This window comes from Myxocyprinus asiaticus, chromosome 42 (genome assembly GCF_019703515.2).
Source record: "Myxocyprinus asiaticus isolate MX2 ecotype Aquarium Trade chromosome 42, UBuf_Myxa_2, whole genome shotgun sequence".
NCBI lineage: Eukaryota > Metazoa > Chordata > Actinopteri > Cypriniformes > Catostomidae > Myxocyprinus > Myxocyprinus asiaticus.
Genome location: NC_059385.1, coordinates 4,135,299 through 4,148,892, shown reverse-complemented (window position 1 = coordinate 4,148,892; position 13,594 = coordinate 4,135,299). Strand labels below are relative to the sequence as shown.

The following is a 13,594-nucleotide window of genomic DNA, read 5'->3' as shown; positions in this document are numbered from 1 at the left end:
GTACAGAATGGCATAAAATGGTGTACAGCTTTGAAAAATAAAGTAGTACACTACTGTTTGAAACGATTAATGTTGCATAATGTATCTGATTTCAAACTATACACTGTACAGTATACAGTAGGATAGCATTCCATTTTGATCATGATTTTTTTTAATTCCAGGTCTTAAAGCTATTGTTCATCTTAGATTCAAATTCAAAGTCTTCCAGTGATAACCAAACCATCACTTTTTGAAATCGCTGACCTCAGTTTTACGTTTATGTGCTTGAACTCACTTCTTCAGCTCGACATGATCTTAAGACTCACTGCCACCCTGTAAAAATTGATTCTGTAAAAATAACATTGAATTTCCATTTGCATTTAAAGTAATGCTGATAAACAGCCAAAGCCTGCATGGAAAAACAATGTCAACAGCTTCTTTCAATAAGCAAAAGGCACTGCTTATTGCCCCTGCATTTGAATGATCACCCATTATCTTTGGCTGAACGCATTGATTCAGAAAATTAAGATAAAGAGCGAGGAGGGGATGGAGCGAATGAGAGCGAGGTGACTTTATTGGCTGGAATAAACATGACATGCTCTTCTAAAGGCAGTTTAGAAAAAAAGCTTTCTACAAACACCTATAGCTTCAGTATGTGCATTATACACAGAGGGCTTTTGTGTTGTAGGCCTACTGAGGAATTTCATTTGGGAGGAACATGCGCTATAACCCATAAGATTATTAATAACTTCAAGTGAGGTTCAAAAGTATTTGCAGGGAAGTCAAACATAACAGATCATATAGGACAAAACCATATGAGCAGATGGACTTGATTACAGTTAGACTGCATATGCATCCTTAACCAAAGAATAATGGAGATGGCTTGGCTGTGTGTGTCTTGCAATATTTGTAAAGAACTAGGAGTTTACATAAGAGTTCATAGTTTGTCAGGGAGCATGTTTACACCACGTAAGAAATTTGAAAATTGTTTACTTCTGCAGCAACAGAATCTGACATGGGCATCCTTTCAATTACGAATTTCAGTGTTTCCAGTAGTGTTGGGAAATCCAATTTTTGGCATTACAGCCTCATTTTAAATGGACCAAGCTCTTGGGTCCGATATTTGGCCATTCTGACATAGTCAGTATTTGCTCAATAACCATGCTGGTTCGGTGTTACTCTCTCCTTCCATTACTATGAAAAACAACCTAATAAATGTAAAACGTGCAATTTCTAGTATTTGTAGTACAAATTGAAAATGTCATATCTGTTGACCACTACTCATCTTACGCATTCCTATTCATCAAATGTGTTACCATTTTAGGGTGCTTACACACTGGAGAAACGCTGACATAGTTCTTTAGTGTGAAAGCACCCTAAAACACCAACTTTAATGAAAAAACAAGATTCTATATCTTAAATGTAATGAGACCTCTCAAAAGTGGGGGATTTTTTTTTTTCAATCCCAATTCAACACATTCATTTGGACCATGTTTGGCTATTTGCAAGATCTAAGATAGTGATATTTTTTTCATAGATAGGGGCCAGGACCTTGAGACCAAAACTCCACCCTTCCAGGGCACTGGATGTTGCTCAAATATTCAGATGTTGGGAGCATGTCAATCATGACTCTCATCTACTCTCGTTTCCACAAACGTGCCACTGCCTGACACTCTTTCACATGCACACAAACTGAATGCTGAATAATGTCTTACTTTAGGCTACAAAATAATTGACTATTAAAAAATCATAAGGGCAGCCTGTCATTGCACCGTAGAGAAGAACCACTCAAAAGTCAAACTCCTCAAACCTCTCCAGTTACTTGACCGTGATGCAGCTTTCAAACTGAAGTGTGCACAGATATTAACATACTGAGGAATGCTACAATCCTGGAGAACATGGTCAAAGGCTTGACGCTACAGAAAATTTCTGCCGACTGCTTACTCTAAGAGGCACATAATTTAGCTACCTGTAGGAGTTTTAGACTGCACTGGTACGTTGCCGTGATTTTACCATGTGTAAGGGTGTTCTTAAGCACAATGTGAAGGGGAGTGCCTCAAACCCTTTAACCAAGGTAAAATCACTGTAGCGCATGGCCTCAAGTGGCTATTATGATAAAAGACAATATTCAATAAAGTTACATTTATTAATAATCAGAATAAACAATTATTTGTCATAAGTAATATCGTTCATTAGCCGAACTGTTGACGGTTTATAGTTTCCAAGCAACATAGCAATTTGGCACATTAATAATTGAATATAGGTTCGAGTGCGTTTTATCAGCATTAAATGTGTCTCATCCAACCAGATGTTAAGATTTAATCAATTTTATGATACGAAATAAACCAGGCAATGTTTGAAATCAAAAACTTCCCGGTGGTTAAAGAGAGTTCTGATTAAAATCCAATAAAGCGCTGCAAAATTAGGGTATTCAATGTTTCTGGTCCTGATAATATAATCTTTTTATATAACAAGTGATTAACATATTACTCAGAAAGTCAACAGACCTTTAAAAAAGTCAATATGCTCTTTTTTCACTGGTGTTGCCATATTATAATTTAAGCTAGCTGATGTGTGTATGCACACAAGCCTGTTCCAATTACAAAATCGTCCATCTTTGCTTTGACAAACACTTGCATAGCAGAACTTGTCCTGAATGCAAATATTTGAGTTAAAAGAGAGCATCAAAACAAGTCCTTCAGAATTCCGGTTTTCAGTTTTTACCTTTCTTGAAAGCGAGTCATTTGGAACAGTAGTTTGGAATGTAACATTTAGGCTAAACTTCACAACGTCAAGTCAAAATGCAGCTTTTTAAGATGTAGGCCTAATATTGCACAATATCGCTCCCCAAATCTCTATGCATAAATGCTTCAACTAAATAAAAATATGTAGATTGCAAATGAATGCAACCCTGAGCTTTGATTTAGTATCAACCAGACTTGGTTAAACAGCCCTATTAACTGAAGTATTTGACATGCAAAGAAACTATTCAGTCTAATTCTCCAATAGACCCTCAGAGTTCAGTTGAGCTTATGCCCTCCACCACAAACTACAACAAAGGGCATTGTGGGTAGAGCGCTAACTTTCAATACATGGTGCAAATCTGTAGGCTTACTGTCAATCTGACTCCTCAAAGTAGATTAAAAAAATGTAGATTTTACGCCCAGGCCAGACTATCCAACTTATTACCAAATTCAGAAAAAGATTATACAGTAGATACTTTATTTATATCTGATACATCCATACCCGACCACAATATGCTATAGGGCTGGGCGATATATCAAATATTAACGATATAATAGAGATAATTTTGCTGACGATGTAAAATCGATGTAAAATCTCATTCGCGCAATTCCAAACATTATCCAAGTTATTATACAAATCTACAAATGCGGCACAGAATAACAGAAAAGGAGGAGATAACAGTGTTTCATGAAATGCAGAACATTGTAAACTGTCAAATACACATAGACCTCTTTCACAGACTGTGATGACGCTTTTCCGCCATATTTAGCAGCGTAAATCAAGCAAACTTTTTTATATGATCATTTTTTTAAATATTGAGTGCAAGTTTATAACTTGTGTTATATTACCCTGGAATCAGTTTAAAAAAAAATGAATTACTACAGCTGCTGACAGAGTGACCGTAAATTTGGCTTCTTCTCCCAACTGTCTTAATCCACCGCTCTCTACTTATTTTCTTTTGTAAAGTCATTCAAATGTAATAGTGGATTTTTTCTTTTGTTCTTGGAGCAAATGGGTAAATGAAAATAATATTTGCTGTGGTCTCCCATTCACCGCTGTCAAAGTTTACCCTGCAATCGTTTACTTCCCCATTCCAAAACCCACAGTGTGAAAAGGGTCTATTGCCTATTCTGTGTCTGTATCTCGTTTCGAAGGCTGCGTGCTAGGTAGGACGCGTCCTTTGAAGGCTGCAGTATACCGAGTGTCCTCTTTAAACAAGTCTCGTTTAAACGAGACAGCCTTCCTAGGACAAGCGGAAACGGAACGTAACATGGTTTCTATGACAGCACGCCACTCTTTAACAAGCGCGAGCGCTTTGAGTGAGAAGGGAACGAAGTCCCTTTAAAAGGGAATGTATGAGGTAAATTTTAGGAGAGTTATAATGAATTAAAGAGAAAAGAAAATAGATTTTACTGGTGTACTTTTAGTCTAATACTTTATTTTAATTATATATTAATATAATTATACATATTATATACTCTGCACCCATCTACTGAGGTACTTCAGCTTGGGAATTAACATTACTTGCGTTTGAACATTTTTTTTGACATTTCCGTTGAAGCAAAGAATTGTGGGTGGTGAGTGACCAAGAAGGATACACCTCATGCATCCTATAAATTCCCATGAAAGAAGGTCGCATTTGAAGGCTGCATTCGAAGTGTCCTACTCGCTTTTCTGAAACGAGACAGCCTCAATGATGTATGTGGCTGACAAATGCAACCTCCGGAGGACGCAGCCTTGCAAACGAGACACAGCCAGTGTCGAAAAATAAAAGCACCTTGTGAAGTTGATGTAAATACTGCAACACTTTCAGTGTCAAAATAAAAGCCCCCATGAGAAGATGAATTAAACAGGACAGAAATATATTACTTTTGTATGATGCAAATTTAATAATCAAAATAATAATGATAATTCAGCATTATATTATAATAATCAACCTGACATGTCCCACAGTAATAATTTAGAACTATGCAATGTTCAACTGGGGTTTCAAAAATAAGTCAGTGAAGTAGCTTTGCACAGTAAAAACATTTGAAGGTAAATAATGCTTTTTATGAAGCTACTATGTATCATTATGTTTGAAAAATAAAGTGCATATCAGTGAAAATGATTGAATTTCATTCTCCCTTGTGTGTGTTTATTTATTGATTTTTTGGGATTTTCTCCCCAATTTGGAATGCCCAATTCCCAATGCGCTCTAAGTCCTCGTGGTGGCGTAGTGACTCGCCTCAGTCCGGGTGGTGGAGGACGAATCTCAGTTGCTCAGTTTATGAGACCGTCAACCCGCGCATCTTATCACGGTGCTTGTTGAGTGCCTTACCGTGGGGACATAGCGTGTGTGGAGGCTTCACGCTATTCTCCACGGCATCCACGCACAACTCACCATGTGCCCCACCGAGAGCAAGAACCACATTATAGCAACAACAAGAACGCTACCTCATGTGACTCTACCCTCCCTAGCAACCGGGCCAATTTGGTTGCTTAGGAAACCTGGCTGAAGTCACTCAGCACACCCTGGATTCGAACTCGTGACTCCAGGGGTGGTAGTCAGCATCAGTACTCGCTGAGCTACCCAGGCCCCCTCTCGTGTTTATTTAATGAAAAAGGAATTATTAGATTTTTATTTAATATCTTTAAAATATTTAATCTACTTGACTACAATGGCTGTTTAGATTAAATGATGGTTCCTCTGATAAAAATAAATAAATAAACAAAAACACAAGTCATTTTAGAGCAAATACATAATTATCGAGATATATATTGATTATAGTCAATAGGCTGAAAAAATATTGAGATATAATTTAAGATATTTCGCCCAGCCCTAACATGCTGCACTTAAGGCGTTGATGTTTATTACTCAATATGGGCTTAATTTCTTTAACGAACAAAACACTGAAAACAAGCATTGGACATCTTCCTTTGTAAACTTCCAAAACATCTCAAAATGTGGTATGAAGGAGGGGAAAAAAAAAATGGGGCATTATTATCTAGTATAGACTGTCACAGATCAAGGCATTGTACATCAAGTATACTGGTCAGCGAAATGCAGTCTGTGCTCGCATGAAAAGCTCCAACCGCTCGCTTCCAAAAGCAACAGCCTCATGCAAGATTTAAGTTCCACATCTTAAATTTTGCACTTCTGTGTATGAATGACAGAAATGTGAACACTGGCATAAGAGAGCGTTGGCTTTTCATCCACTGGCTCGATGAACTGGAATACACATTGGCGTATGTGCAATGTGCATGGAGTTAAGCATGCATGCTTTCCATCTAACACAATCACACGCACACTTTGAGTTAATAAGGTTGATGGAAATGTGTATCTCAGCTGATGTGAGATCAATAAATAAATCAGTTTATTCTATTGCGTCATATCATTACAGCACTGCCTTCTTTATCTGATCAGTAAAGCTCTCTTGGGTTCACATATGGTTTTGCCATTAAGATTCTAACTATTCTAGAATTTCAAAAGCCTTAAGTATTTCCGAGAACACACCACAAAATTTCCTGACTTGAACTTTAATAATGGAAAATTACATAACTCGGCCACTTCGAGATTTAACAGTCAAGCAACCACGCCAAGTGAAAGTAGCGACATCACAATTGCCTGAGAATTTGCTTCAGTTTTCTTTTTTTAACATGAAAAAAAAAAAACATCAAAAGATGTAGGGGAGTAACATGGGGAGAGTAGTAACACCTCCAATTCCACCAATCAGGGATAAGATAGGAGTCATATGATCATTTCAGTGTTTACCTACTTCCTCCCCAATCCCACATGGTGGTTGTCAAGGCTGGAAACAGGTGCATGCAGATTCTATAGAGAAAAAACTGATTTTGAGGTAAGAAAGTATATGTTTTGACCAAGACTATATTTTGTTTAGTACTTATACTATTGCAGATTAAATCACATGACTTATATTATATTAAATTGTAGTTTCTCAGGCAAAATGTTGTGCATTTTTCCCCTGCTAATTTCAAACCACTACACTAATACAGCTAGCTAAACAATGGCTGACAGGGGTGGGGTGGGTTGTAACATCTTTAAAAAGTGTTACAACCATCCCCATACATACAACTAAGAACACTTTCTTGATTTTAATAATTTTACAGAATTCCTAGGCAGTGGAAAATAAAGACAGACAGAGGTGTGCCTGCCAATGTTTAAAAAAAAAGCATCCGATGAGGTCACAGAGAAGGGCAAGTCAGTCAGATTAGTTGCAAAGGCACATGGGATCTGGATCTGCCATGTAACACTGAGCAGATAATGCAAATCACTGCAGAAGGAGTCCATTGATCTTCCCAGTGTAGGTTACTGGAGCAGCAACAAAGTTTTCACTGAGGTGCAGGAGGAAGTGTTAGCTGACTATTTGACTCAGGCAGCAGACCTGTATTATGGACTGACACCACGTGAGGTAAGCATATATGACAGGTTAGTCACTGGAGACCAGAATAATAGCGTAGGTGCCAGACAAACTGAAAAACGTTTTGTGTCTATGTACTCAGGTTTTCTGTTCCACTTTCTTATTTACAGAAAACTTTTGTGTTGTCTGTATGGAGCCATTTGGCAACTCTAAGCCAAAGGAAGTGTGGGTAAAATGTGCCCTATGCAGTCTCTGGGCCCACCAAGCCTGCACTCCAGGGTTACCAACATTCATTTGTCACCATTGTGTCTCTGATAAAGAACATACACACACAGACACATACAAACACACACAAACATTGACATTGTTTTTTATTAGACCTACAGGTACATGTTCTTTACACATTGTAGTAGTGTTCATTATGCATACATATAATTAAGGAAGTTTGTTCTAGTAGACTAATTCGCACACATGCACACACGCCCGAGTCAAACAGTAAGTGGATTTGAGTTATAGTCATTCACAGAGAGAGAGATATTGTTCTGAATTGTTCTTTTATTTCAATAAACCTCTTTTTGAAGCATATTGCAAGGTGTGACCTCTGTTTTTCTTCTTTTGTCTAATTGTTACAACTTACCCCAGCATGTGTTACAACCTACCCCACAACACCATGTATTTGACATCAACTCATGAGGTTTGTGATATTCTTACAGAGGTTTGAATGGGTGCCATTTGCAGTAAACAAATGTGGGTACTTTGTATAAAAGTTGAGAACTCGAGCTCAAAAATTCTGTGAGTGACAGGTGCTGAAGCAAAAAGTGTTACAACCATACATGGTCTCCCCTACTATTAACACATTTGACACACCATATTTGTTTCATTTTTCCATTCCAACTGATCTTTAACAGCTGAGCATATTGGCAGTTATTTCATAAACAAAAGGCAGATTCTATTTAAACTTAATTAATAGGATCAGCACTAAATGACCGATAGCCTCATAAAGTCGGAACAGATGGAAACAACACGTGACTTGATAGCAGCACGGCTGGAAGGGGGGCTGAACTTGAACCCAATGACCTTATAGGCAAGAACGTCATGGCTCAGTTCGATCAATACAATGACATGTCACAGCAACAGAAGCTCAGCATAAACACGGACCAATTTCAAAAGGAAACCTCAAAGAATGCATAAAGTAGGGGGGAAAAAAACTATCAAAATTCACATCATTCTTACACTTCGGTGCCTTACGTCCACAGATATGATGTGTTTTTGCAATTCTGACCCCATCCTAAGACCTCTGCTGCCAGTAGCATGTACGCATCCTATATTGCATCCTAAATGCATCTCAATATCAGCCCTTGCCAGATAAACATTCCCTACATTGCACGCTCCAACGCAGGGGTGCTCGGATGCCCTTGCTATGTAAATATAGAGTATCATGGCCAACTGCAAGGGGAATGGCAAAGCCAGCCATATTCACAGAGAAATATTGCTTTAAAGCATCCCCTCCCCCTGCACATGACAGAAACGAAAACAAATTCCTGTCCTGAATTCAGGCTCGGCAAAAAGGGCTCGTTCGTCACGGTAAGCCCCTACCTATCAGGGCTATTCCCAGTCTGCTAGGAGCAACCCCCCCACTCCCCAGCCCTGCCTGGCGTCGCAAGATTGCATCTTTTATTTATCACTGCTTGGCTTTATTTATGCACAGCATTCCATACTGGGATGCAATCGGCCAAGAAACCCTCCCCGTGTGCACAGACTTGTCGTTTCCCATTGCCTGAGCTCGGAATGAGGCACACACAAAGGGGAAAAGAAAAAGAAAAAAAGAAAAGAAAAAAAATTCGCTCCTCTCTGGAATCAAAAGCAGAGGAGTATGTAGCCGGTTGGAAAACAGGGCAAGAGCCCTTGATCTTCCAAGACAGTCCGTTTAAAGGACTCAAGGCTTGTGTGTGTGTGTGTGTGTGTTACGGAGAGAACAAACCCATTTTGGCTCAAGATTTAGGGCACAAAGCCCAGCCGAGGCACCTCTCTTCCTGCAAGCTGCGGACGAGGAGGAGGGGGAATGGGTCATGCAGAAAATTATGTTGTGCTGATTGCATTACAATTCGAATTAACCAAAGGCAGTAATGTGATTAAAATCTTGATTTTTTTCCAAAGGGCGTAGAGCCACATAATCAAAAGGCTAATCGCAGGGACTTTAAAAACAAAGGACGAAGTTACAATACAACAAACCAGGTGAGCCACTATATTTATAACATAGATGGAGCAGAATAAGATGCAATTAGGATACAGTCCAGTTCATTTGAGGATTTCAAGGCGCGTAGTGACGTCACGAGTTCCATTCAATCAGCAGATTGAAAAAGAAAAAGTGTATGCATATCATTAAGGGCCATTTAAAAATAAATAGAGGCACAGCGTCTTTAAATCGCCATTCCTCCCACCCCTTTGCCACATCTCTTCTATTTAACAAGCAGTGAAAGAAAACAAAAAGCCGCTTTTGTTTCCCTTCCTTTTTGGAGGGTGACAGAAAGCTGAAAAGACACAAATGAACATGAAAATGGGAACAAAGTGCCAGTTTCAATAGGGATGCCTGACAGCGATTTGATATGCGCACCCTCCAAAACCAGTAAGCTTCGATGCTGAAATAGACTAAAATTCGTCTTTAGAAAAACATTACTAATCACGTAGAGCCTATATTTGAGCTGTTTTTAGTCGTCATGGTCTCAACATTGACTTACTACGCCAATAACCCCCCTCACGCTTTCACGTCAGAAAAATAAACAGACCAGACAAGCTTCGCAGGACTTGTCATTTCGACCGTCTAACGAAAAGATAGGCGAATAATACTGTATTTTAATAATTCAAGTTAAACTATAAATCAAATTAGAGTGAGATGAAGGCGAAAAAAACAGCTATACGGTCGATAAACCGTTGTAGCCTATGGGTCGCGCGACACTGAGCTCCACTTCCGCGCTGTTTGTCTCGCGCAGAAATATGCAGCGCGCGACAAACAGCGCTGGAATCATTGGAACGTTTCCCATGATTATCGGGATGTTTCGTTAAGCTAGAACGCTCGGTATCTAAGTGCGAAATTAAACGGAAGCCCTGGCAGGATATTTAAACCCGTTGAGCCCCTTTGTCGTTGTATTCCTCCCTTTGTTCACCGTAAATTCAATAGTCCCCTTTCATTCGACTTGTGTTCCTCTTTTACAACGACATTTGAACATTTCCCTCGATGTTGCGTTGTAACCGGACCTGGAATGAATAGATTTAAACATTTTCCACGCCGTGGGGTTCGGTCCACACTCACCGACTTGTAATACGTTGTCCACACAGCCGCTCTCCAGCAATGCGATGCCCCGTCGGAACGGTAGCCGCGTCTCGTCCGCGTTCTCCCCGCTAGACGTGCTCTCCTCCCCGCCCGTGTTGAACGAGGAATACATGCAGATTTCCCGTTCGCTCCTCGGGAAAGACCAGTACACGATCCGCCGCTGAACGGGCTCCGGGATGCGCTCGAAGCGCTCTTCCACCCGCTGGAACGGCCACTTCTCGGCTACTTTCCGCGCTGCAATGTCCAGGAGCGATTCGGGGCTCTGTGTTTTGCTGGATCCCCCTTGGCCAGACCCCGAACCGCCGCATACTGTTCCACCGGATCGCTGCCCCTGTCTACACGTCGTACTATACCCGGGTCGGCAGCAGAGCCGTTTAGCTGGGGGCTGCTGAACGCGCTCCGCCATGATCGCACTGCTTTAACGGCAAGGGCGGAAGTCGCCGTACTATATAAACGGGATAACGAAGGGAAACGGTCGAGACGCGCATCGATTGTTCGCCGTGAAAGGACAGCCAGGCCTTATTTGGTCAAAGAGGCGGGGCTTCGCAGTGTTATCAAGTCTTCTGTGTGGACAGACTAAGAATGGGGCGTGGCCTGTGTGTCTGCAGCTGAGCTAAAAAAGGAAAGGAAGGCGGAATTCTCGCACGTCGGCGAGTCATTATGAGTGTCACAAGTTCATAACAGGAAGACGCGTGAGAGGTTGGAAACACTCTTATGTTTTGTCGGCGTCCCCGAACTAATGAAGGAAACATAGAAATGATATAGAGAATACACACAAGCATAAATGATAAAGGAGAGATAGGATATGGGTGGGGACTTGTGTCTGAAACATCAGATCATCACACACACAAGCTGTCATAATGTAACTGCATTCTTCAGAAATGTAGGCTGGTTCTCCATTACAAGGCTAGACATAATGGCTTTTTATTTGATGCTCCTTAAAGAAACATTATTGGGCATTCCATAGATTTTTGTTTTGTTGATGTAGCCTAGTACTAGCCTAGAATATTGTAAACCATGAATTAAAAAATAATATCCAAAAATACACTATTTAGTTTGCTTTTTCAAACTTCAAAACAGATGGCATAATACACGACCAATGCTGATTTACAGCAGTTTAATAAATGTGAAATTACTTTATGAGATCTTCCAAGGATTTTTGTTATCACAGTACTTATTTTTCACTGTCTTGCTGCTGATCTGAATGGAAGGGCTTTGCAATTTTTTCTTTTTCTTTCAGGAGGCCATGACATGCAATTTGTAAATACAGGCAGCAGAACTTTAAATATGGTGCAAAGTGTCACTCCTTATCAGTTCCAATATATTTTCAAATGCGATGCACATTTCTGAAGTGACACTATTAACAACTGTCGACTGCACCCTTAAATTTAATGAGGTTTACCTTTCATCATGGTGATTTAGTTAAATATGACAATTAAAGTGTTGTGTGTGACATTCAAGATGTGATAACATTAGTTTAAGCTGCAATCATCTCAAACAGTTTCTCAGAAATTTAGGAATTATATATCTTTCCTCCCTCTTTGAAATGCTGCTGCAAAATTAAACACTGCAATTTTGTTTTCATGTTAAGCTGCTCTGGTTCAAAAGCATGCTAAATGCTGAATAACTGATTAAATTAGATATTTCTTAAATGGGCAATATAAAGTTAACTCCCAATTTAGTTAATATAAAAATATCTGCTACAAATTTGACAAAAAGGTCCCCCTCGTGCCACCAAAACAGCGCCAACCCGCATCTCAGAATAGCATTCTGAGATGATATTCTTCTCACCACAATTGTACAGAGTGGTTATCTGAGTTACCGTAGACTTTGTCAGTTCAAACCAGTCTGGCCATTCTCTGTTGACCTCTCTCATCAACAAGGCGTTTCTGTCCACAGAACTGCCACTCAGTTCTATATAATATCAGAATGCTATTCTGAGATGCGGGTTGGCGCTGTTTTGGTGGCACGAGGGGGACCTACACAATATTAGGCAGGTGGTTTTAATGTTGTGGCTGATCGGTATATATATATATATATATATATATATATAGCTTTGGAAAAAATGTAAGAGACCTCTACAAAATTATCAGTTTCTCTGGATTTACTATTTATAGGTATGAAATATTTATTTTATTCTATGAAATACTGACAACATTTCTCCCAAATTCTCAATTAAAATATTGCCATTTAGAGCATTTATTTGCAGGAAATGACAACTGGTCAAATAACAAAAAAGATGCTGTGTTTTCAGACCTCGAATGATGCAAAGAAAACAAGTTCATATTCATTTTTAAACAACACAATACTAATGTTTGAACTTACGAGTTCAGAAATCAATATTTGGTGGAATAACCCTGATTTTCAATCACAGCTTTCACGAGTCTTGACATGCTCTCTACCAGTCTTTCACATTGCTGTTGGGTGACTTTATGCCACTCCTGGTGCAAAAATTCAAGCAGCTTGGCTTGTGGCCATCCATCTTCCTCTTGATCACATTCCAGAGGTTTTCAATGGAGTTCAGGTCTGGAGATTGGGCTGGCCATGGCAGGGTCATGATCCGGTGGTCCTTCATCCACACCTTGATTGACCTTACTGTGTGACATGGAGCATTGTCCTGCTGGAAAGATCAATCCTCAGAGTTGGGAAATAGAACTCAGAGCAGAAGGAAGCAAGTTTTCTTCCAGGATAACCTTGTACATGGCTTGATTCATACGTCCTTCACAAAGACGAATCTGCCCGATTCCAGCCTTGCTGAAGCACCCCCAGATCATCACCGAATCTCCACCTGGTCGTCTAATGGTTAGACGGAGACTAGGTGAGGCCTTCAAGCCACAGTGTCTCGCACCCACTGTGAAATTTGGTGGAGGATCGGTTATATACAGTATATATATATATATATATATATATATATATATATATATATATATATATATATATATATATATACACTATATTGCCAAAAGTATTCGCTCACCCATCCAAATAATTGAATTCAGGTGTTCCAATCACTTCCATGGCCACAGGTGTATAAAATGAAGCACCTAGGCATGCAGACTGCTTCTACAAACATTTGTGAAAGAATGGGCCGCTCTCAGGAGCTCAGTGAATTCCAGCGTGGTACTGTGATAGGATGCCACCTGTGCAACAAGTCCAGTCGTGAAATTTCCTCGCTACT

At 39.7% G+C, this 13,594-nt stretch overlaps 1 protein-coding gene across 1 annotated transcript in view; it reads right to left on the bottom strand.

The window, feature by feature from the left end:
• LOC127432561 (zinc finger SWIM domain-containing protein 6) overlaps positions 1-11,332 on the bottom strand; it is a 99,409-nt gene extending 88,077 nt beyond the window's left edge. The window contains exon 1 of the mRNA XM_051683798.1: positions 10,396-11,332. Coding sequence (XP_051539758.1) covers positions 10,396-10,822 — 427 coding nt within the window. The 5' untranslated portion in view covers positions 10,823-11,332. The remainder of the gene's footprint in view (positions 1-10,395) is intronic.
• Between the last annotated feature and the right edge of the window lie 2,262 nt (positions 11,333-13,594).